This window comes from Perca flavescens, chromosome 23 (assembly GCF_004354835.1).
Source record: "Perca flavescens isolate YP-PL-M2 chromosome 23, PFLA_1.0, whole genome shotgun sequence".
NCBI lineage: Eukaryota > Metazoa > Chordata > Actinopteri > Perciformes > Percidae > Perca > Perca flavescens.
Window position 1 is genome coordinate 16,190,397 of NC_041353.1, and position 24,237 is coordinate 16,214,633.

At 41.6% G+C, this 24,237-nt stretch overlaps 1 protein-coding gene across 5 annotated transcripts in view; it reads right to left on the minus strand.

Annotated features, from left to right (window-relative positions):
• Nucleotides 1-24,237, minus strand: part of strip2 (striatin interacting protein 2) — a 29,730-nt gene that overhangs the window by 3,797 nt on the left and 1,696 nt on the right. For 2 of the 5 annotated variants that reach the window (XM_028570861.1, XM_028570860.1), the window contains exons 2-21: nt 20,737-20,806; nt 18,360-18,434; nt 15,134-15,268; nt 14,347-14,467; nt 13,620-13,688; nt 12,599-12,705; nt 11,647-11,774; nt 11,306-11,494; nt 10,574-10,624; nt 7,300-7,532; nt 5,932-5,997; nt 5,785-5,848; nt 5,085-5,156; nt 4,777-4,851; nt 4,403-4,500; nt 3,675-3,801; nt 2,613-2,755; nt 1,941-2,007; nt 1,725-1,829; nt 594-798 (exon numbers count right to left, since the gene is read on the minus strand). In XM_028570861.1, the coding sequence (XP_028426662.1) occupies nt 594-798; nt 1,725-1,829; nt 1,941-2,007; nt 2,613-2,755; nt 3,675-3,801; nt 4,403-4,500; nt 4,777-4,851; nt 5,085-5,156; nt 5,785-5,848; nt 5,932-5,997; nt 7,300-7,532; nt 10,574-10,624; nt 11,306-11,494; nt 11,647-11,774; nt 12,599-12,705; nt 13,620-13,688; nt 14,347-14,467; nt 15,134-15,268; nt 18,360-18,434; nt 20,737-20,806 (2,200 nt within the window). The remainder of the gene's footprint in view (nt 1-593; nt 799-1,724; nt 1,830-1,940; nt 2,008-2,612; nt 2,756-3,674; nt 3,802-4,402; nt 4,501-4,776; nt 4,852-5,084; nt 5,157-5,784; nt 5,849-5,931; nt 5,998-7,299; nt 7,533-10,573; nt 10,625-11,305; nt 11,495-11,646; nt 11,775-12,598; nt 12,706-13,619; nt 13,689-14,346; nt 14,468-15,133; nt 15,269-18,359; nt 18,435-20,736; nt 20,807-24,237) is intronic. The other 3 variants (XM_028570862.1, XM_028570864.1, XM_028570863.1) reach the window with 3 other exon arrangements.

Genomic DNA, 24,237 nt, shown 5'->3' on the forward strand with positions numbered 1-24,237 from the left:
GTAGAAAAAGAAACCGAACAATGCGGGGGGGAACAATGCTGTTTGTTTCCCTTCGCTGTGGTCTCCCTTTTTTCATTTAGTTTATTTTCTTAGACTTAGACTTATTGGATCATAGAAACATACTATGAAACTATTTATTTATTGTTGGTTATTTATTTTTGTATCTTATTATGTTCCTTTTTCCTTATTTAATTAGTCATTGTTTAGAGTGTGAACTCTCTGTGTAACAGTATGTGTAAATGGCTGTGTGAAATTGCTAAACAATAAAGAATAAAAAAAACCTAGACACTGCTGTGAATATGTAATCGGTATATTTCCTCAGTGCACCAAAAGTCTCAAATCAAACTTGTCAATAATGCATGCAATTGGCTAGGGTGGCGGCATTTGAAAAAATGTCATAAGTGGTTTGCCAGGTTGGATATCTATACTATAAAACGGGGAAAGTACCTGAGCTTTCTGTGTTCATGTTGCAAGTTGTATGTTTTGTATGTTGTTAAAAAATAAAAATTGTTGGTTCTTTACTAGCTCATCTAAACTCAAAGTAAACCGTTAAACACTTCATGAATCTGGTTCCCCAGACTGCTACTATATACCATTTCCGTAGGCCCAGTCGTCATTGAGCCTGTGGCGGACCTTCTGATAGATGGCTGACATGGTCTTCATGTTGCTCTTCCTCCACTGGCGGCCCAGGTACTTGGTCTGGATCTTAAGCAGCTTGAGCACGTAGAGCTGCATCATGGCCTGCTTCACCTTCAGAGCTCTCTTCAGGATGGGGGCAGACTTGAACACCACCAGCATCTGAAAAGGGATTACAATTGACTAGAGGAGAATGTTTAAGCATGCTGTGGTCCATGAAGACCTTCACTGTGTAACAGACAATGACAATGAACATGGACTGGCTGACTGATTTGTACCAGCTCACAATGGGACAATTTATTTTAAATTTTCTTTACATTTTTCCAAGGGCTCCCTGCCCCGCTGGGTCCCTGGGTGTGCACTCAGATGCTGACAGGGATACACAGATGTCAGATCTAGTCTGGTGTCCTATATTATAAGCTTGATTTTATTAATATAAAAACAAAAAATATGCTGATTCTTTTATCTTGATTTCTTTTTGTTCCATCGGTTTAAAAAACACAATTAATTTATCAGATACATAAGTAGGGGTCCATTTTACAGGATCCAGGCGATAAAAACCCACCCTAAAGCATGATTTATGGTCCTGCGGAGGCTCCACGCAGAGCTTTCACCGTAGCCTACCTAAGTGGCCTGAAGTTTGTACCTGTGCGTTGGTGTGTATGTCAATCTCTTTAAGAGAATAGCAGGATCGTTGTGTGTGTGTGTGTGTGTGTGTGTGGTAGAGCGTGTGAGAGAGTGACGGTGATTATCTTCGGAGCGAGTACCGACTTTAGAGTCATAGTGAGAGAAACAAAGTGTCTCCCCTGTGCTGGAGCAGGAAAAATTAACCCTCTCCTTGATTTCATGTTGTTTATGGAGAAGGAGAACCAGGAAATGAGTCAGGGGAATTGCAACGCTACCAAGCTATAGCCGAGCGACGTGCAGTTAAATTTTTCGGGAGGTGCACGTCAGACTACGGCTTAGGGCCCAGCGTAGGTCAGTGTCTCCACGTACCTATATACGTAGCCAGGGCGTAGGTTTTACACAGAAGCATAAATCACGCTTAAAGCTACAGTTAGGCTTTGCAGTTGTGCAGTATTACTCACCATTGTCCTGGAGTGTTTCCACTTGGTCAACTTGTTTAATATTCTCAGCAGATTAATACAAGAAAACAGGTTTCTCCAACAAAACTGGTTGCTGTCTCCTGCTTCCTAAAAAACAAAAACACAGTACACACACAGAGGTCATGACGCTGCGTGGAAGGCTTGACATTTATCCGGTGAGGATCAATCTGGTGTCACGCTGACAGTGTTTTGACTCACCAGGCTGTCAGCTGTGAGCTCAGGCATCTCATGGACCACACAGTGAGGAAAGTCCAGCACAAAGATACTGCAACACACACACACACACACACACACACACACACACACACACACACACACACACACACACACACACACACACACACACACACACACACACACACACACACACACACACACACACACACACACACACACACACACACACACACACACACACACGTCACTTTCCAACTCTACCCATCACTTTATATACTGTAACATCACTTGAATCCGTCCAGTCTCCTTGACTTTTACAACAACATCTTGGGCCTAAACATGCTGAGTAAGACTCCTGTCACCTATTGTGTGGCTTTTATGAATCTCCTGTCATTGCATTGCTGCTGGGATGCCATCTGTTCCACCTCCTGGAAGCCTGCTGATTCATGCAAGATTGCAGTCCGTAATACTTGGTTACCTGCCTTACTGTCAGGTTCTTAAACACAACCCTCGTGTCTCCACCGAGCACATTTTTAAAAAGGTACAGTAATAGTACTAAAGTGGAAGCCATTCCCAACACGAGTTACTGGAAATGGAGACACAATTGAACAAATTCCCTGTGTTTGTTGCACCAAACTGAGCTCGTCTTTTTTTAAGACAGTGAGGGTACAGAGTAAGAGAAAAGGATCCTACCTGTTTTTGGCACTGATATAGGACATGATGTTCTGATTGAAGAACTTGAGGATGAGTGGGATACAGTTAGCAAACACCAGGTGCTGGGAGACGATCTCAAACTGCAGGCAAAGAGAAGGCGGCAGTGTGGAATAGTTAAGAGTCTGAAAAGGATCAACGACAAAAAATTGTACTTTTCTTTATTTGTATGGTTACATTTGGCCTAAATAATAAATAAATGACACCACATAATAGGTTAACACATCTACTTCTTAATTATGGTTCTTCTTTTGTGGTCATAAAGTGCTTTTAAGATTACATAAAGGACATTTGTGATCATTTTGTTGATGGGATAGCCCCGGAAGGGAAAATCCATATCTCAAGAAAGAACAGAAGAGAAAAAAAATAATCCTATAGTCAAAAATCCTGTATCATTGATGAGCTTCCTGTGTGGAGAGAAGGTCAGGAACCAGGAATTCTATTCTCATTCAGCAACCATACAAATCCTTCACTTTATCCAAGAAGCTTTACTAAAAAACAGAAGTGATTATGCTGCTGAATCACATTTCAGCATTTAAAATGTGCTATGTTTTGCCTTGTTTTGTGTATGTGACATTTACTGTTCTTTTGCAATGAATGTATCCTGAAAAACAGTCGTTATCATACAGTGTCTGTGTGTTTTTCAAAGAATGTAAAAGACTAATCAATTTCCCACTGCAGCTGAGTTCTGCCTTTTACGTGTAATATTGTTTTTTTTAGCAGCAGAGGGCGCTACCACTATAACGCTACAGAACAGCCATTAAAAGAGTCTGAAGGAATGTCCCTTCCTAGCAACTGAAAATAGAGGAGAGAGAGGTCCAAAGGTGGGGGTGGAGAGGAGGATGAAAGTAATAGCTTGCCTGACAAGGTAATCAGGTGGAGGGTGGTGAAGGTAGCATGGGGGGAGGTGCATGGATACTAATGTATGTGTGTGCTGGGCGAAGGCAAGATGGACAAAGAGAAGAATAATGTTAAAGGAGAGAACAATGGTAATGTGAGGTGCCTGTAAGGATGGAGGACTGGAGGTGTGTGTGTGTGTGTGACCTGATAAATATGGTTGAGTTTGAAGTGTTTGAGCAGCAGCAGCAGCAGAGCAGAGATGGCCTTGACGATGATTTCCTTGTGGCGGTTCACGTCAATTCCCAGCTTCATGCTCTGAAGGACTGTGATACTGGAGGACACACACACACACACACACACACACACACACACACACACACACACACACACACACACACACACACACACACACACACACACACACACACACACACACACACACACACACACACACACACACACACACACACACACACACACACACACACACACACACACAGGTCTCTAATAATAACAATACAGCTTTGTCTGTCAGTAAAAGAACAACAAGGAAACATTTCAGCTCTGTGTGCGTGTGTGTCATCTAGTCTAAAACTACGTCGTACTGCAGACCAAAAAACAAACCCAGAATAAGTGCATATTCAATCAAATTCCATCAGCCCAAAATTGAGGGAAAAAGGTCACTTTCATAGCAGATATAAAAAAACAAAAAGACAACATAGAAAATTAGCCGGATTATCTGTAAATTGCAGGAGTTTGCTTCCTGAAAAAACAGCAGCTGTAAATAATGGCCAAATTTAACAACAAACATCCATCTTTAATCTTCAGCTGCCTGATCTAGATGTGTCTCTAGGTGTGTACAGAAGCGCCATTAGAAAAAGATTGAAATAGTCAAACTGCAGCTGTCCTTGTCCCCTGTCCCTTGTACTTACGGCATCTCCTCAGGCAGAACATCAGCCAAGATGTTAATGGAGTCAGTTTTGGCTTTGGAGGTTGGAGCTGCAGCCAGCAGCAGCTTCAGGAGGGCAATCTGACACAGGGAACAATGCTGAATATTAGAACCAGGTCCTGTTCAAGATCTATATTTTGTTGTTTAACAGGTAAAAATGTTTTTAAAATGATCCAAGATTGTTGCTAAGAATGCTTGATAATGATAATGTGTTCACATTATTGTCTAGCTACAATATATGTGCAACACTGCAAAGAGGTTTTTGATAACCCCCCTCCCCCCATACTCCTCAATATTAATAATACACTTTGCCTTTTTGGGAGATACGAAAAAAAACATACATTATGAGCCACTCACCACGTACTGGGAGAGGTTAGGAAGCATGCCCAGGTACAGCATCTCTGTTGGTGTCTCGTCCACCTCCTCCTCGCCCTATACAACATAACACACACAGTAAATCATGCACACAAACGGTAGCAGTACAAATTAACATCCACAAAAATAATCACATTTCAGGAAACAATAACACGGCCTTGATTAAATATTCACCACATTAAATATTCAGTTCATCTATCCTTGTGGCTATAACAAAAATAGATTTACAGAGTTGCAGTGTCACGATTGGGAAAATTATAGCACCGAAATTTCACGGTGACATTACTGACCAGAGTCATCGGACACTGCTGCAGATCGTCCTCCTTTTTGATCTGGACTTCAGCGATGGAAACGTATTTGTGCTGGAGAGGACAAGAAAACCACAACAATAACACACACAACAAACACACAACACACACACACACACACACACACACACACACACACACACACACACACACACACACACACACACACACACACACACACACACACACACACACACACACACACACACACACACAAACTCTTCAATTTATTTAGTTTATATTAATGAATGAATGACATTTCATTTATGTGTCATGCCACTAAGGGGCCCATAACACACGGAATTACATGACATAAAAAAGAAATGATATCCACAGCTTCCGGTCCGATGTCCACACACACACACACACACAACATACTCTACTTTCCACAAAATAAAATAAAGAAAGAAAGCATAATTCAACAGCCACAACACGAGTGTGTACATGCATAAAATAAATCAATTTTAATGTGTTGTGAAGAAGTGTTTATTAGCATTGCTAACTGACACCCAGAGGGGTATTCCTCTGTGTAACTACACTTATCAGTTTGTTAAAACAGGAGGTATTGATTTTTAAGTGGGATGTCAATGTCAAGGGATTGAGCAGAAAGAGAGCATTGATTTAGAAACACTCCGGCCATAATGAGCCAAGGCAAAGGAGAAAAATAAGTTTTGCTACTCACCTGTTTAAGAGTCTTGACGCTCTCATGGATGGGTCTTGGCAAGCCCACCAGGGTATCTGTGTCACTACAAAACAATACACAGTTACACCAGAATAAAGGAAGACAAAACTTTAAAAGATATTTTATTGTCTCAAATGAAATACCTACTTTCCCAGAGTAAAACCGATGAACTTGTTTCTACTGGTCTCAAGGAAGTGCTCGATGTCTTTCTCCCTGCGCACGAACGCACGCGCACACACACACGCGCACACACACACACACACACACACACACACACACACACACAGATTTGAGAACACCTGCTGCCACAGTTCATCATATAAACAAGCAACTAAACGCTCATATGTGTGCGCAAACCCACACAAACACACTGCATTATATTTGTCAAATCTCATCAGTCACACTGTGTGCTGCTGCTCTCGGTCAGCCTCCTACTGATCAGCACTTAATCAGCCCTGAATGTTGCAGCCCTCTGATTCCATGGGAAGACACCAGACACTCATGTCAAGAATACACAGATGGAGAGCGTATTGCTGGATGATAGAGAGGACAGAAAACTTGAATATATTCAAATTTTGTTTTAACTTCTCAGATGGCACCGAATCAGGGTGGGAAACTGACACCAGCTGCCAGCCAAATGGTGTCAAGTCCTGGCTGTGGGTGGGAAGTTTTCAGTGGTTCATGAGCTATGTGCTTTTAAACTAATAAAAACATTCCAGGATAGATCTTTTTTAGCAGCTACAGAAATGAGTAAAGGTATTATTTTTTAAGGTATCACTTAAGCAATTGCAATTTTGTGTGAAGGATCTGTGTTAACACTTCCTTTCTGGCTTGTAAGACTGTGTATGGATATAATAAGGGTGCCATTTGTGAAAAATGCGAGGTGGGGGTTCAGGATCGTGCACAACAAGACAAAACAAGCAAGAATGACCATGGATATAGTGCCACTCGACCAGCCATGCCAAAACAGTTATTTATAAACTCCAATATTCAATTGAAAATTATTTTTAAATGTAATAGCACAACCTGGTGTCATCATAAAACACTGCGCTTTCAAGCCGGAGAGCGGAGATCTTTGTGGCGAAAACTAAATACTTTCACCTAGAAAACGCTTGTTTGTTCCTCGGAAGTTTAAATATAGACTAGACTAGATTTAAATAGAAGTTTAAAATACTTCTATTTTAGACAGGCTATATTGTCTATTGGTGAAGTAGCACTGATCACTTTGAGGGGGGAAATACATTTTGTCCCCACCGGGATAAAAATAATTCAGCAGAGGCAGGGATATGTAGACCAGAAAGGGGGAAATCCCACGCCCCCCCCCCAGATAATCGCATTCTGGATATAAATCTGTGTCATTTATCCTCAAGGCTGTAAGAGGGCACTTTAAAGCACTTTTTTTATTAGGAGGCATATAACTGCACCTTAAATTGTTAGCACTGTAAAAAGTATTTTACAGTCAGTGGATGTTTATTTCAGACTCTTAAGAGCAGAAATGAAAACTGTGCAATTAACCTGACTTTAGGGGACCAGGGAAGGCCTTTGGGGAAGTTGACCCTTTCTGTGGGGGGTCTGAGGGGAGGCGGCGGAGGCGGGGGCTGGATGATGACATCGCGGTCCAACGGGTCCACCTCGCCCTCGATGCCGCTGTCTGTGTCCTCGGGGTCCTCCTCCTCGTCCCGGGCATCATCGTTCTTAAAGGGGTCCCGCTCGTTGTACGTGTCCAGGCTGTCCTGCTTGACCAGGGGCTGAGAGAGAGAGAGAGAGACACAGAGAGAGAGTCAACTGCACTGGGAGGACTGCTTACATCAAGAGTAAAATGACCTATAAACAAACAGCGAGGAATCATTTTTAAAATGCTGTGCACCCAAACATTGCTTAAACCAAACCCATTTTATCTTAAATTCTAATGGCTATCTCAAAGTCTCCAAAAATACAACACAAAATCTCAGGTAATGTGTGATGATGCACAAGACAACAAGATAAAACACAAGTTTAAAGCAACACTATGTAACTTTTCCCGCTTCGGTCCCCCCTATAGGTCGTCTAATTGGAACTACAGCTGCAGCTAAAAGTTACATAGTATTGCTTTAAATTTTTCAATCATTGTAAACATCATATAGCTTCCATTAAGAGTTGGGACAAGCGGATACCAAATATGTATATACTGTGTAATTCTGTCAAACAGTCTGACATCAAATTATTTTAACAACTTGCCTAAAACCTACCTAAGGGGTTAAACTTCACTTTCCTGATAGAGTACTAAAAAAAAAAAATCATGTCCTTTATTTTGAAGAGGTCAAATTAAAAAGAGACTATGGATTTCATTTTGAGTTATGGCCAATTCACTGGTTTTTGCATTATTCCCATTTATTTTGAAGACTGGTTGTCGACATCCTCAGGAATAATGTAAAGTACACAGACACAGTAGGCAACATTCAGACTGCAGCTGTGGTCTAAGTAGAACACATATGATTTTTATTCCCTCAGGTAGATAACTGGGATGTGTTTTTATAATGCAAATAGAAAAAACACACTGAATTCACTTTCATATATTATTGGCTAAGAACAATCTTAAATTTGTATCAATACAACCTCAGTGTAAACCGTCTAAAGGGGGCGACCCAGGTGAGTTTCTTGGAGAAAAAGTATTACAGAAAGCTGCTGACAGTTATTTCTGATATATCAGATGTGAGCAGGCTAATAAATAATAGCATTCATGTAGGGAATAGATCGAAATTAAGCAGTGTGAATGTATCCTAAAAAGGACTGGTACACACTTAAAAAGGAAACAATATAATCTTTTTTTAAAAGATAACATTTTGTGAAACATGCTTATTCTCTTTATTGCAGAGAGTGAGATTAAAAACAATTAAATAAAAAGATACCACTTGCACATTTGTCGGTTAAATAGGAAGCTACAGGCATAAAAAGCTAGCCTGGCTCTATCCAAAAAGGTAACCACAGCAAGTGCAAGCAACATTTCGGATTTAACTTACCACACATCTGCACTTCAAAAGACAAAGGAAAAATGCAAGCAAGGCCCAATAAGGCTAAGACTTTATATCGAGCCCTTATCTACAAACAAACCCATTTAAGTGCGAAACACACATTCACGCACACGCACTCAGACACTGTGTCACAGTTCAAAACAATTTCTCCGATGAATGACTGTGGCAATAGTGCAAGCGTCAGGCATGAGTCGGCGTTCTGGACATTAATTGAGCCAGTGCAGTCGATGTATGGTGCGCCAGTGGTAGTAGCCTACTAATGCTGGACTAAGTGAGGAGTATAGTGAGTGTATGGTGGGAAGGAGGGAGGGAGGGAGGGAGGGAGGAAGAGGTGAAACCGTGGTGGGAGCCATTCTCTATGGGGAAGCCATTCTCTGCTATGTGGTAGGTAAAGCTACTGTAGTGTTTTACTATCGGGGTTAGGGGACAACCGCTTTTAATGCCATCCATGTAAGAGAGAGGTCAACTGAAACCCAAATACAACACCTACAGGAGGAGAAACTATGTTCATGACCATCTCAATTCACCTCCTCAATGAATGCATTTCAAGGACATTGGCCCCTAGTCCAGAGTCTACAGTGCAAGGTGAGTTTTGCGGCCAAACGTGGTAGCAATGTGATGGAAACTACAGGGGAGATGCTACTACAGCAGTGACTTTACGGGACAGTGGATAGTGACCGCTCCAGTGCCAATGACAACAGCCAGCAAGTCAGCCCTGTCTTTAAACCCCCCCCACACACACACACACACTGAGCAGGCCACAGTGGAGGAGGAGAAGGAAGAGGAGAGGAGGAGAAGGAGATAGAAATAGGGTGAGTAGTAGAAGAAAGTAGGGACAGAATGAGGTGTTCATGGGTGGTGAGGAAGGAGAAGCAGATGAAAATGTTGGAACAAGCATGGGAAGGAGGGGGCAAAGGAGAGTGGGAGAACAGGGAGAAATATGAGGAGTAGGAGGACAGAAGCAAGAAAAAGAGAGGAAATATAAAGAGGAAAAGTAAAGGAAGAGGAGGAAAACGGGAGGAAGAAAAATAAAAGGCATAAGAAGGATGTAAGTGTCAAGGGGAGGGGAGGGGAGGATGCAGTTTTGTATGGATGTGTAATTAAAAGAGAAGAATGAGAAGAGGATAAGCAGAGTAAAGGGAAGTGAAAAACAGGAGAGACAAAAGGAAAGGTAAAAAATAATAAAAGAAATATGCAGGTGGCAGCGATAAAAATAAAGGAATAGAAATGCGGTTATCGCTTTCTTTTTGAACGAAGTAGATGAGAAGATCGATACCAATCTCATGTCTGTCTTCACCATGGCGTTGACAGAATTCAGACACAAAAGTGATATCTATATTATCATCTAACTCTCAGCAAAAACACCCAAAAACGTTTTCCCAAAACTCTTCCTTTAAGTATTGGAAAGGAGGAAAGTAAGGCAACCACTTGGAGCATTTTGGGGTTTCTAATGATTTTTTTCATAAAACATAAAAAATGGTGTCCAGTAGTTTGGAGTGTTCTAGACAACATGCTTGATATACAGTATAATTCAACTTTGCCAGAATTCTTTTTTTCAGTGGGCGAAAAGGGTAAAATTTTTGACATTTATTTCCTCAGGTTTTGGTGCATCCCGATATCACTGAAATGACAGGAGGAGACAAAAAAGGAAAAGAAAAGGAGGGCAGAAAGAAGAGAGAGAAAAGAAGGTGGCGGGGATGTGGGAGAGGAGTGCAAAAAGTCCAGCTCAATGCAGAGAGAAAATGCAGAAGGAAAAGAGGGAATTTGTGGGTAAAGACCTGCTTCTTGGGAAAGGGACTGTCTCCTTCCAAGCTATCAACAAAGGCACTCTGTGGGAACACAAGGAAGAGGGGCAATGAAAAACCAGAGGGCAATTACAGAGAGAGAGAAAGAGAGAGAGAGAGCCTGTCCAGTCAAATCTCTACTGAAAACAAAGCTGTCCCAGCACCAATATCATCCCTGGCATCGCTGACTTACAACAGAAAACCAGTGATGTTGGCACTACAGAACTTTTGGAAAAACCTGACCCAGAAAATAGTTAGAGGGCGGGTTACAGAAGGAAGTCTATAGGATTACTTTACTAGAAACAGACACGCTGTTCAACAATAAAAAGGCAAATAATGGAAAAACTAGTCTTAGGAAGCATTTATTATGTCAGTATGTTGTAATGTTAGTAATACAATACAAATACACTGTAGAATTAAAAAGGTACCAAGCACACTTTTGCCTTCTGCAACACTGTCTCAAATATGATTGTCTTTTGGCTACAAAAATACTGTGTAGTAAATCTTTGACACATGCACTTCATGTTTGTTGATCACATGTAGTTTTCAATGAATGCATATTAAAATGTTGCCGTTATAGGATGAAGTTAAATGAATTTGAAGTGAATATGTCACTTGTATGCAATCAAATAGGGGGTCAAATATAATGTGTGACTGTAAAGTATTAAACAGTACTGGTAAGCTCTGAATGTGTGGCGCATGCGTGTGAGGTGGAGGCGTCTGTACCCTGCGGCTGCGGCGGCCTCTCTTCTGCTGCTGCTGTTGTTCAATGAGCTCCATGGCAGAGGCGGGGGGAGAAGCTGCTCTCATGGCCCTGACCACCTTGATGCTGTCCTCCGGCAGCGGGGGCAGGTTCAAACGCTCCCGACCCCGCACCTTCATCTCCTGGAGCTCCTCAAAACCCCCCAATGTGAACTGGAAGATGAGGATGGAGACAGAAACACAGTGATTCACAAGCTGTAGTGAACACACTAACAAATGCGCGCACACACACACACACACACACACACACACACACGATCTATGTGCATTGTGTGTCACCGTTTTAGTGGTTATAATTTACTAACAAGTATTGTCTTCCAGAGCAGCAGGAGTACTTTCTTCATGGGGAAGTGTGGGGCATTCATGCTGCAGAATTTGGTCACCATGGTGAAGAGGAGCAGGGCAAAGGGCTCTCCGTTGTACAGAGGTGAACCTGATGGGTCAAAAGTCAAAGTCAGTGTTTTTGGATTGGATATATTGATATATTTTTGAGTCAATACTTGCATTCTGGGTTTCTATTAGAACATGTTTACATGCTTTAATGTTCAATGGCTTGTGAGAAAAAATATGGCGCACCTTTGCAAAGGTTTGCTTAGGTCACTTTTGGGGACATTACATACGTATACTAACATTAATTGGACAAGCTATCCCCACTTTGACTTAGCCTGGCTCCGCTTTTCATTTTCCTTCAGTACTCCGTCTGGGTTTGCGGTATATTCTTGGGCTTTCTCCGGTCAAATCTTTACCGGTCCAATCAGCAAACAGAGAGAGTGGCTGAGAACGATGACGTTGAGGTTGTGCCCTAGTTTGAGTTGTAGTTCCATAATGGCGGCAGAGAAAGATGCGAGTGGAGAAAGATGCGTTGTGGCAACGCTGCCGAATATCCAGAAGTTAAAGCCCGAGCAAGAACAATCTTTGCTGAGTTTTGTTGGTGGCTGTGATGTTGTGGCCCTCCTCCCCACAGGGTTCGGGAAAAGTTTGGCTAAGGTGAACGCTAGCGATGCTAAGCCGACGTCACGACCAATTGTTAGCGATTGGTTATGGCAGATCCAGAGTGGCTCTGGGCAGATCCAATAGTTAAACTTCAACAGAGTACCCGCCTTCAAGGAAGTTAACACTTGTCAATGAAGAGTGGCCAGACTCTCTGTACAAATGAAATGTACGAGGTAGGTCTGGTAGGACCAGGCTACAATTGACTGGTGCTCCCAATGGCAGCCTCAGTCAGTCACTGACACAGACACACAGACACACACACACCTAGCTCATTCTTGAAGGCTTCTCTTGCTGCTCTCCATTCAGGTCTGTCGTCCTCCGTTTGAACTCTAATGGTCTCCACCAGCAGGTACATGATGGTCAACAACACTCTGCAAGGAAAAGAAACACACAATTCTCAGCTTGAGCATATATGTGCATGTGCGTGTAAGATAAGATTTATTTTTTTATTTATATTAGGACAATGCACAGTAATGAACGTTTCTGTAAATGCGCCAGTGTTAGCCAGTCGGCTAATTTTCAACTGTAGTCCTAGTTGCATGCAGGTCTTTATGGTGGGAAGAAACCGGAGCACTCGGAGGAAACCCACGCAAGCACGGGGAGAACATGCAAACTCCACACAGAAAGGCCCGGGACGACCTGGGTTCGAACCCAGAGAGACGATAATATGATGGAAGAAATTATGTAACAATGAAAGGTCAGTGCAAGGAGCAGAGGAGGATTGTATGCAATCTGCTTGTGCATTTTAGTATGAGGAAATAATTTGTAGTCTCTGCCAGGCTAATGCACTGTCCATTTACAATAACCAGATGTAAGTCAGGCAGTGTTTTATGCATTAAACGCTTTGTTCATTCAACAAAACCTCTCAGTTCGAAATAACTTCAATGGTTTTCAATTTTGTAGCAGCAATTAGGTCCAAATTTACTCCTCAAGCCTGTAATTATTTGTAAGTGTTCAACTGGGGAATGCACAGACAGAGCTCGGTGAATGTGTAAACAGAGTGTGTGTGTGTGTGTGTGTGTGTGTGTGTGTGTGTGTGTGTGTGTGTGTGTGTGTGTGTGTGTGTGTGTGAGACAAATAATATAATTAAATGTTGCAGATGAGGTCTGTGCGTGTAAAAGTGTGCTTGTGGCCAGATGACAGAAAGGTAAGCATTAGAAATATTGAGAGGAATTGGGAAATTTTGAGAAAAAGAGCAAGACAGGAGACATACAATTGAAGAATTGGAAGATATATATGAGAGGAATGTGGAGCAGGCTGTGAGTCATGTGGTGGTATTACTTACCTGAGCTCCGTGCTGTCTGCAAGAGAGATGGCAGGCTTCCTCACTGCACTGCTGCATGCCTGGTTGTTACTGCACACACAAGTAAATACTTGCATCATTTAGGTTAATTTAAAAAAGAAGAGCAAGTCTGTGCATACACATAATCAATGATGATAAGGACATAATGATCTAGAGTTTTTAAACATCCAGATTGTCATTTTTAATGTGGTGCCTTTTTCATGCTTTTTGTATAACCTGCACGGTGCTGGTTATACAAAAAGCATGAAAAAGGCACCACATTGAGTGTGTGTGTGTTTGCTTCGTTGGCTTGCTTACACTGCTTTGCTGTGCAGCATGTTGATAGGCCAGACTGTGCCGTGATGCCTCAGAGCAGCTTATGTAACAACTAAGAAGCGTCGGATCCCAACTGAGGCTGACAGCAGCAGCAACAAAGCTGACTTGAAGGAGCTGCCGTCCTCAACTGAGGGTTTGAAGTGCGGATCACAGGCGATGTGTTTACTGTATTCCTGCATTTCAGTCTCCCCCTCTCTCTATGCCTTTCTGTGTCTTTCTATCCCCATAGACCTTGGGACCAGAGCTCCAAACATAGAAGGATACTAGAGTATCACTTGGGTTCTTGGCCACCTCCCTGACCAAGACAAGTAGGCATTTTATTTTGCCTGTTGAAGTAGTGAAACGTTTTTATTGACTCATATATCCCCCAGCATATTCAGTGTGTCCTACTTACTCTATCTCCATGCTCAGCAGCTCCAGCAGTGCCGTGAAAATGCCCATGTCGTAGAGCAGAAAGACATTGTGTCTGGACCAGTGGAGAACATCCACCTCTGTGTCACACTCCTCAAACACTCCTGGGGCAAAAGGCGTGGGGGGAAAAACAGTACACAAGAGGTGGGTCGTTAGATTGTTTTGTGTGCCATTTTTCCAATACGTTTGCATTTTATTTCTGGGTTTTCAGGTGATTTACTAACTGAATGCTTTTAATTAATATACATTATATTCTATCTCTCACACTGTATAAATCAAACATTATACTATATGTGAAGTTTGATGTGCTGGCAAGTGCATTAGGAGCAAGGACTACCTACTATCATGTGCAAAGCATAACCCTATAAGCTTGTTCAAAGCACACCTTTTTGAGAAGTATTCAAAGTTGATGACTTTCACAAGCTAATTTTGGTTAAAGTACAAAGTTAACAGCAATAAGTGTAGGAGTTTGTTGCCACAAATGAACTGCTACAGCATGGTGCATGGACCTTTTTCACTAAAGACATTTTGACATGTCACAGTAGAAAAAGCTTAAAATGAATGATGGCTGAATTCCATTTATTTCTGGTTTTGTTGCATGCTGCGTCATGCTGTCACAATGTCATGGCTTCCTGGGACACTGGGATAGAACAGAGCCAAAGTGAGTTATATTAGTAACACCTGTGCTTTTCCAACTTTGACAAGACAAAATGCCTGCGGTGTATAAATAAAAGGCCTATTGCTGGTTGTACTGTATTGGGTCTGCGCACCCTGAGCCAAGTAGAGGATGGCCCTGGCCACCTTCAGCCTCTTGTCTCTGTCCGTCACCTCCAGCGCATCCAGCAGCCTCATCACATATGTCCTCTGTTCCTCCAGCGTCAGCTCGATCCACCTCCTGCCTCGAGCTACAGGACGGACCCAACAACACAGTGAGCAAGGTTATTTTAAGAAGCACTTATTTCAGTATATTTTCCCTCTGCCTTAGACAATTCCGTGTCCACAGTGTGTATTTGTTTGGCATTTTTTTAAATGTGTTTTATTGCTTGTGAATTCAACGTTTTATTTGTAAAAGGAGGAATGGGCTATTATTTCTCTCAAAGGTTAGCTACACAGTCCCGCTTTGACCACTTGTCCACTAGCACACACCTAAAAATTGTTATTCTGGGATGCATCCTCACTGCTAAAATATTTTTGTTGTGTATGATGCAGTTAATTGACTTTATGACAAGAATACATAAGAACATAACATTCTGTAATTTAGGGCCAGTTTGACCATCTGTAGATTTTCTCTTTGTCAGTCAATTCTCACTTGCTATCTTACTTGGTATCATACTTGTGGTTACTATAGTTATTGTACCGTTAGCTTACTGTATTATCATACACTGTGGTAACTATAGTTATACCGTTAGCTTACTGTTTTATCATACTCTTTGGTGTAATACCGTTAGCTTACTGCAGTTATCATACTAATTAACTTACTCTAGTTACCATATTTGTTGACTTACTATAGTTATAATACCATTAGCTTACTATTATCATACCATCAGCTTACTGTAATTATCATACTCATTATCTTTTCAGTCACTGTTATAGCTTTAATACATTATGTAAGCCAGAGTTTATCATGTTGTGTAATGTTATTATAAGCAACACTTCAATACATAAAGACAACGAGTTTACTCCCTGTAGTGTGTAACCCAAGTTGCTTTCCTTCGCCATGTCTCACACTTAGAATATTTTAACTCAGATTGTTCTGGAAATCTGGGGACTGCTTATCATTTTAGTCAAACCTGTTACATTGATCTGGATATTTACAGTGATCGTGTTGTAAAGTGTGTGTGTGTAAATATAAAGACTGACTGCTGCTTTGATGTGTCTGTCATTAGGTTTTAACATTATGTTCAGGCCCACTGCATCAGCTCTGGAAATAGCTGAAAGCTAGCGAGTGTTGAAGCATTCAGTACAGAGCAGTAATTAACAGAGTCAGTGGTGTCAGGAGGAGAAACCACAAGTGCATACAGTAAACCTATATGTACAAAAAAAGTCTGCTACTTTTACAAAAAAAATACAGCATTTAAATAAATGCATGCCTTCGCTTGCAAGAATTTTAACCTTTTTTTTTTTTTAACCGTGCAAGTCTTCTATTCTTAGACTCTATATTTGATTATGCGGACAGCAATAGGCATTAGACGATGTAACATCATCATGATCTGTGGAGCTCAGTGCTTCTTTTACTTAAGCTACTCCGACTTGCTCTGTCTACTCAAGTCAGGAAAACAAAAATGCTTTCACATTTCTGCACTGTCCCTAAAAAAAAAAAAAAAAAAAAAAACTTTAACTTTAACTTTTCCAGTTAAGAGCTTAAATTAAACATGTCATGATAATCACAGGGATTTAGGTGAGTGACTGATTGGGAATTTCTGGGTAGTTGCGGAGAACATTGATGAGCACACTGTCAGTGTTCCTGACATATACACACACAAACACAAAGAGTACAAGTCAAAGAGGAGAACCACCCTTTGACAACACACATTCAGTGCTCGCTGAACACACAAATACACACACGCAAATGAAAAGACCGTAATGCAAAGAGACAGGTCTGTGCTCTATCTCTGTAAAACAGCAGCCAGAGAAGCGCTCATCTAATCCTGCTATTCATTAGCGTTCATCTTGGAGACGAAGTGACAGATGAAGAGGATGAAGCTTGTCACATTCTTTTTCTACACCAAATGGAAAGATGCCACAGTGACTTGAGGCCTTTATGGCTTCTTGCTTATTTCCAGTCACATTTGTGGTATGATGTTATAACAATATTATTACTTCAAAAACCTGCCTCCGTTGCACCAGATTGGACCATATAGTGTATAATTACAACAAATTGAATTTTAATTTTTTCTTAGAATGAAAGACAAGGACGCAGGATTCAAAATTTCTGGTAAAGAAACATTGTACTTAAGCATAATCTCTTGTGAGACAGTAATTTGTGTAGAAAAAGCTGCTTTGTTCTTGGTAACCAAATATTAATCACATGGTTAGGACGGGCCCTCCCATGTGTGTCTGTGGGGATATTCACTCTTTGAACAGCTTAAAAAAGCAGAGCTTTGATGTGCCTGGTCACCCCTTGTTTCACACAGCTTTGAAAAAACCCACAGCAGAACACTGAAGAGCAACGCTGGCTTGTGTTGCACATCAGAGGTGAGAAACCTGAGCTGAACTGAGTTTAACACATTTCCCTACAGCTTTTAGAGTGAAGTTGAGAAATTCACTGTGGTTTCATGATCACAGTTGCAATGTCAAAGGTGTAAAATAACACTTTTTTTTTTATCAACAACATGTTAACATTGTTAACAATTTGACTTTGTGGGAATTTTTCAGTGGAAGGAAAAAACGATAGAAATGCAAGCTGAAGTCCAAATGTTATGGCGCCGACCAACTCTGAATGCTGAGATGTGCATTCACCCTTTACTTTGATTTTTTTATTAATTTATCTTGCAATTCCCTTCAACACACATTTTATCATGTGCATACTGTGTCGTGAACATTTTGTTCAGTTAACCTTCACCATCGCATATATGGACCCTGTTATCAAGCACTAAACTAGAGCCAACCGTAGCATTCAGAGCTACACAAAAGGACTCCGTCCTGTTCCGTCAGACAAAAGCAGTCACACTGTTGGAGGAGCCATCAAGGTCTCGGTGATAAGCAACACTACTGGCTGTAGACGTCAGTGTGTTTGCCAAGACCCTACTTTGCCATGCCATAATCAGTGTGTGAGTAACACCATTTTGTGTCTCAAACAAACTGACAGCTCAGTTTTTCCTCCCTCTTCACGTAACAGTAATTTCCATTCAATTGTCAAGCGGATTTTATGCAAACTGTTGAAATATCGCAAAAAAAGAAATGCGAACTAGTTGCGTCTCCATTAACTATATATTAATACTTCAAAATGTGAATCAAAATAGGTAAATGGAAACATAACTAGCGAGGGGAACAAACCATGGCTCTTGAAGTCCTCCTCAAAGTAGTCTCTGTTCAGGGCAAACTCTGGCTCCTCTGTGTAACTGTAGAGCTCTGTGGACAGAATACATTAGAATTAGAGCTGAAACGATCAATCAGAAATCAGAAAATGTATCAGCAACTATTTTGCTAATCATTTTTCATGCAAAAACTCTAATCATTCTCTGGTCACAGCTTCTCTAATGAGAGGATTTGCTGCTTTTCTCGTTTGTTTGTTTTTCCAATTTTTGGACATGTTACAATCAAAAACAGAATCAACACAATCAATAATGAAACAAATGGTCAGTAGCAGCCGTAAAGCGAATAGAAACAGAAGACAGGTAAACTGCGCTACTCTACAAAAACAAAACCGACCAGCTGCTGTCTCCTCAGTGGTGATCTCATTTGTTTCATGCACAGTCCAATGATTCGTCACGTTGCCATGCTTCTCTTTTTCTGAGAGCAGTCGTCACTCCTCGACCCCAAGGAGCTGTCGCTAGAAAGCTGCTGTGTCTGTCTGTCTGTCTGTCTGTCTTTCTGTCTGTGTCTGTCTGTCTGTCTGTTTGTTTTTTTGTGTGTTTGCCAATGGGACTAAACACTCAGCTGCTGCCTGCCATCTACCAGGAGTACAATCATTCTGACTTGACATCAATGTGGTTATTCAACTTTTCATCACCTGGCTCTGAGAAGAAAAGGTTGATGCTGAAGAGGAATCTAAATTACACATTTTGAAATAAACTATTGTACCAACTAAAGTACAATCAGAAACATCTATCAGCATTGTTGAATTCTGTTCTTCTGTCATTTATGCATCTTTGGGCCATTTATAATTCAAGCTCAGAGTCGCGCAAGAGCCGTTACCAGATACACAGATGCTGGATGAATTCGGTAGTTCTGAATGTATAATCATAGTTCGTATGATTACGCATAACATTAGTCATACGATGCGTCCTATATCTGGAAAACAAGTCAGGACCAGAAGATTTTGTTCTGTGCCTTCAGCAGTGTGTCAGCTTATTGTCTTGTTGTTATGAATAACACTGTAACATAAAACAGCTGAAGAAAACCTGAGGAACGCAGATGCAACATTATATTTTCCAATCAATAGCACATTGTAGTTTGTATGCTAAGTAGAAACAGAGGTATTGCTGCAGGAATTCTGTGAAATATTTTTTTGTATCAACCATGCATACTTTTAACTGTATAAGTCTGACATAAAAAAGGAAATTGGATAGCAAGCTATGGAACGTGCAAAAGGGACAGATTCAAGCAAGTAACCAGGCCAGACTATGCATGGAGGTACATCGCAAACAGGTTTTACAAATGTCAGTTTGTGCTTTGTAAGACTGTATGCAAACACAGCTGTGCTTTGAGAACATTTTGCTATCCTGATGTCATTAGTCTTTGGCCATGAAGTAAAATATTGGACATATTTTGACCTGATGGTGGCACTAGAGAAAAAGTTCAGAGACCGTCATAGTCATACAAATTCACCCTCTAGGTACCATGTAGCCTGGTTGACACCAGACTCTTCTCAGTTGTAACTGAGAGTGTGTCTGGGCAAGCTTCATTCGCAGCGCATTTCCAAAGGGGTATCACCAACGGACGCCGCTTAAATGCCTCTGGGCGCAATTGGATAGTCCTTCAACCAATCAGACCAACAATCCGGGTGACGTAGCAGCGACAGCGGCATCAACGGGTTTGCTGCCGAAGCGGTGGCCAGAGAATGTCTAATAAGGGGAGAACTTCCACTCTCGGGAAAATTCCGGGTTGGTACAATGGGGCTAATAGGGAGTGAGATAGGAAGTGAACAGGCTCTCCATAGACAGGCTCTGCGGTGGCCGTCATGTTGAATGTAAACAAAAAGCTGCTTGCCTTCGCTGCGCTATCGCCATCGTGTAAAGCCCGCCTCAACGGCTGTGATTGGTGTAAAGGACGCCTCAACGGTTGTGATTGGTGCCTCGATTTGGAAAAATTAAATGGGCTTGAATGGGCTCTTGGCCTGACTTGCAGAGCAAATCTCAAATTTGCCGGAAATTCGTCAGGGTTTTCCCAGGCTAGGTACCATGGATATTTGTACAAAATTGCTACAAAAAGCTATTTCAGTCTGGACCAAAGTGGTGGACCGACATACACCCATCATGGGAAAACCAGATTTTAGTAAACAATATGTAGCATACATGATAGCAGAATCACGAATACTTATCTAAAACTACATACCTTTATTTAACCAGATCAAATCTTATCATTTTAATAAAGGGTTAGCACACTGAATGCAGCAACTACTGTATGAAAGAAGCAAATGGGGTGCAAGCTTCATACAAATCACAAATTATTTTGAAGAGAAGTCTGGTGTTTAGTAACAGGCCAGTCTTACCTGAGAGCTCAGCAGTCAGTGTGTCTGTGTCTCCGTACTCAAACTCCAGGTTGGGTGACTCCATGGAGCTCTGTGAAGAACAAAACACACATTAGCATAAATACATTATAGTATGACACTGATCTCAGCTAAATCACAGATGTCCTGACACCCACATAATACCGCAGGCTATTCCCATTCAGCAACACCTACAACTAACCTGTACTCCACTTGTGGTCACAACTCCAACTAGCACGCACACACACGCACGCACGCACGCACACACACACACACACACACACACACACACACACACACACACACACACACACACACACACACACACACACACACACACACACACACACACACACACACACACACACACACACACACACACACACACACACACACACACACACACGGTTTTGTTTCATCATGTGTACTTTTTAAGTTTTGATTGGCTGCTGAATAGTGTTGATTAGTCATTTACATGACATTTTTTCCCAGATCTCGCAATTACAGATGCTCTCTATTGACACACACGGCTACTGCCTGATCAGGCTGATTAAACAGTTGAAGTACGCTCTCACTAACAATGATCCAGATGCTTGGGTAGAGCAATAAACTGCAGCAAAGAAGGAGTGAGGAAAGAGAGGGCGCAGGATTCAACGTGGCACCTTATTTCAGAGCAGATTAGCTCCTGTATGCAGTCGAGGGTCTGTCTTGGCTCTGACTTTAGCCTCACCCTGTGATTAGCACGGGACACACTGCACACATTAAGTCTCTAGGAACACACTCACCAGCTACCTGCAGTCACACAAATGTTTCCTGCAACCTTGTACTGCACATCCAAACTATCAACACACACACACACACACACACACACACACACACACACACACACACACACACACACACACACACACACACACACACACACACACACACACACACACACACACACACACACACACACACACACACACACACACACACACACACACACACACACACACACACACACACACACACACACTCTCAAGATTGTGAAAGGAATTCTTTCCTCCAAAATAGAGAAGCATACCAGAGTGTATCCTGCTTATGATTAACACCTGGGACAAATAGAAGCATAACAGAAGTAAGAGCATTAGCCTAGTGACTGGAAAATTCTTGTTTTTTTATCTCTGTCTTTTGGGTAGAGGATGTGAACTGATTAATTGCCCTACAGTGACTATTAAAGATTCATTTTATGTTAATGAGAGTAATAATAAAAAGATTCCTCCTGGCAGCGGTGGAAGGCTCCAAGCTATGAGTGTTAGATGTGTTTAACCCTGTGAAAAGTGCCCCAGGGCCAGGACTGTAAACAAGGATGTGCTCTGAGTCAGCTATCAACTCTGCGTGCTGTCATGTAACCATCTCCTATAAATACCTGCTGCAACCAAGTCCGCATGAACTGAAATATACAGGACGTCAGCAGGCAGTTTGTTTATGACGACGTGCCAAAGCAATTAGATCCGACGTCATTGTTGCATTTGTAAACCAGGAAATGAGAACCACTTGGGAGCGCAGAAGATTCACCAAAATTACCCACGACTCTGGGTGTTTGTGACCAGGTGCTGTCTCACTTTTAAAATCTTAAAAATCAACTGAGGTGGCATCTTTATTTTGGAGGCATTCAACTTGAAATATTTTGTTTTTGTACACTATTTCTCCACCTTTAAAGTTCCAGTGCATTTAGAAGATAGAAGTATAGGGTGGTCTTGCAGTTAAAGCAAATTCAGCCCTTTAGCTTACTACACTACACATGCATATCACAATTATGTTATGATTTTTATGGCTTGTGTACAGTAAAACTGCTTAATATTGATCCAGCTGCAAGAGGCCATTCAGGGACACCATTCTCAGTACCAGATAGAATTATGTGTTGAAATCATTTGTCCATTTAGTGCATTATAATCACTGGAATTAACTTTTATCAATTGCCACTGTGCCTTTATATGGATAACAACCTCAGATACTGTATACAATAGCAATTACAGCCTTAGTTGTGTGATTTAATCTGTGCTGCAGGCAGCTATTCCAACATCAATATTCATCCACTGCTGCCACTGCACATTCCCTCGCATTCATCCCGCTCTCTGATGGTTCAGTCTGTTAACAAATAAGGCTGAGACCAGTGATTATTTTCATTGACTAATGCGTTGATTTTCTTTTTTTATTTATATATTTGTTCTGTCTATTAAATGGCAATTGGGCAATTTGTGAAAAATGCCCATCACAATTTCCCAGAGCCCACGGGGATGGCTTCAAATTTCTTGTTTTGTCCAACCAACAGACCATCAAACTTGCACACAGCTATTATCCATAATACAATTATTTTTCATTCATCTTCAACCCAAACAAAATAACAAACAATGTCTATTACAAACCGGGTGTGTGGCGTTTGAAGGACATGGGCATTTAGCAGACCAGGAGGGTCTAATAAAAAGAAGCTAATGGTTGCATTATGGGAAATGTAGGATCTAGCATTTTTTTAAGCTTGACCTATACTACAAACTAATAGTTATGATAGCTAGTTAGCGGATAGTTTCTTTTTCTGTCAGCAAGACAACGGAAAATCTACTGGCCCGATTGTTATGAAACTTGGTGGAAGGGTGTAGCATGGGCCAAGGAAACTCCCAATACCTTTCGGAGCGGATCCGAACCACGGGGCGGCTACACTAATTATCATTCACTTTCGTTAACGTTGCGTAATCCAGCATGGCCCTGGAGGTCTGTGATCTCCAATGTAAAAAATAAATAAATTTTAAAAAAGAGTTGACGTCTTGAAATTGTGCAACTCACAGATCATAACACAAAATATATTCAATTTGCAACTAGATAAAACATCGAAAAGCAGCAAATCCTCACATTTGAAAACAGCCAATTTTCGTTTGATAAATTACTTAAACATTGACTTAAACATTGACTTAAACATGACAACACGGTTATCACTGTCATCAATTACTATTACGTTAGTTGATCAATAGAAACAAGCAGCCTCATCCACCATCCATCTGGGGTCACCCAGGGACACGCAGCGCAGAGGGTCTCAACTTGTTCCTGAAAAACCCTGTCTCTCTCTTTCTCCCTTCATTTTCTCACCCTGTCTCCCTCACTGCCCCCCCGTCTCTCCTCTCAGCTACCAGCTGATAACGAGCCGTCCTCGCTCCAAACTGGCACCGTTTCCGTGCTCCCACACTCTCTGCGCCACATCAGTGTGTGCAAACACTGGGCACAATGTCAAGGCAGGCCACCCCCACTCCTACCAACATATGCCACATAGAGAAGAGACGACTGCTCTACCCAGCACAAATGACGGACAATTTACATACTTGAATGAATCAGATTTGAGGTTAACTGAACAGACAGACACAGGAGCCCAGTTCCAGTGCAGCGGCCAGGGAGCATCAGCCATCAACACAACGCTGATGTTAAGTGGTTTTAACGTCCATGTCATTCACACCCCCCACACCATCA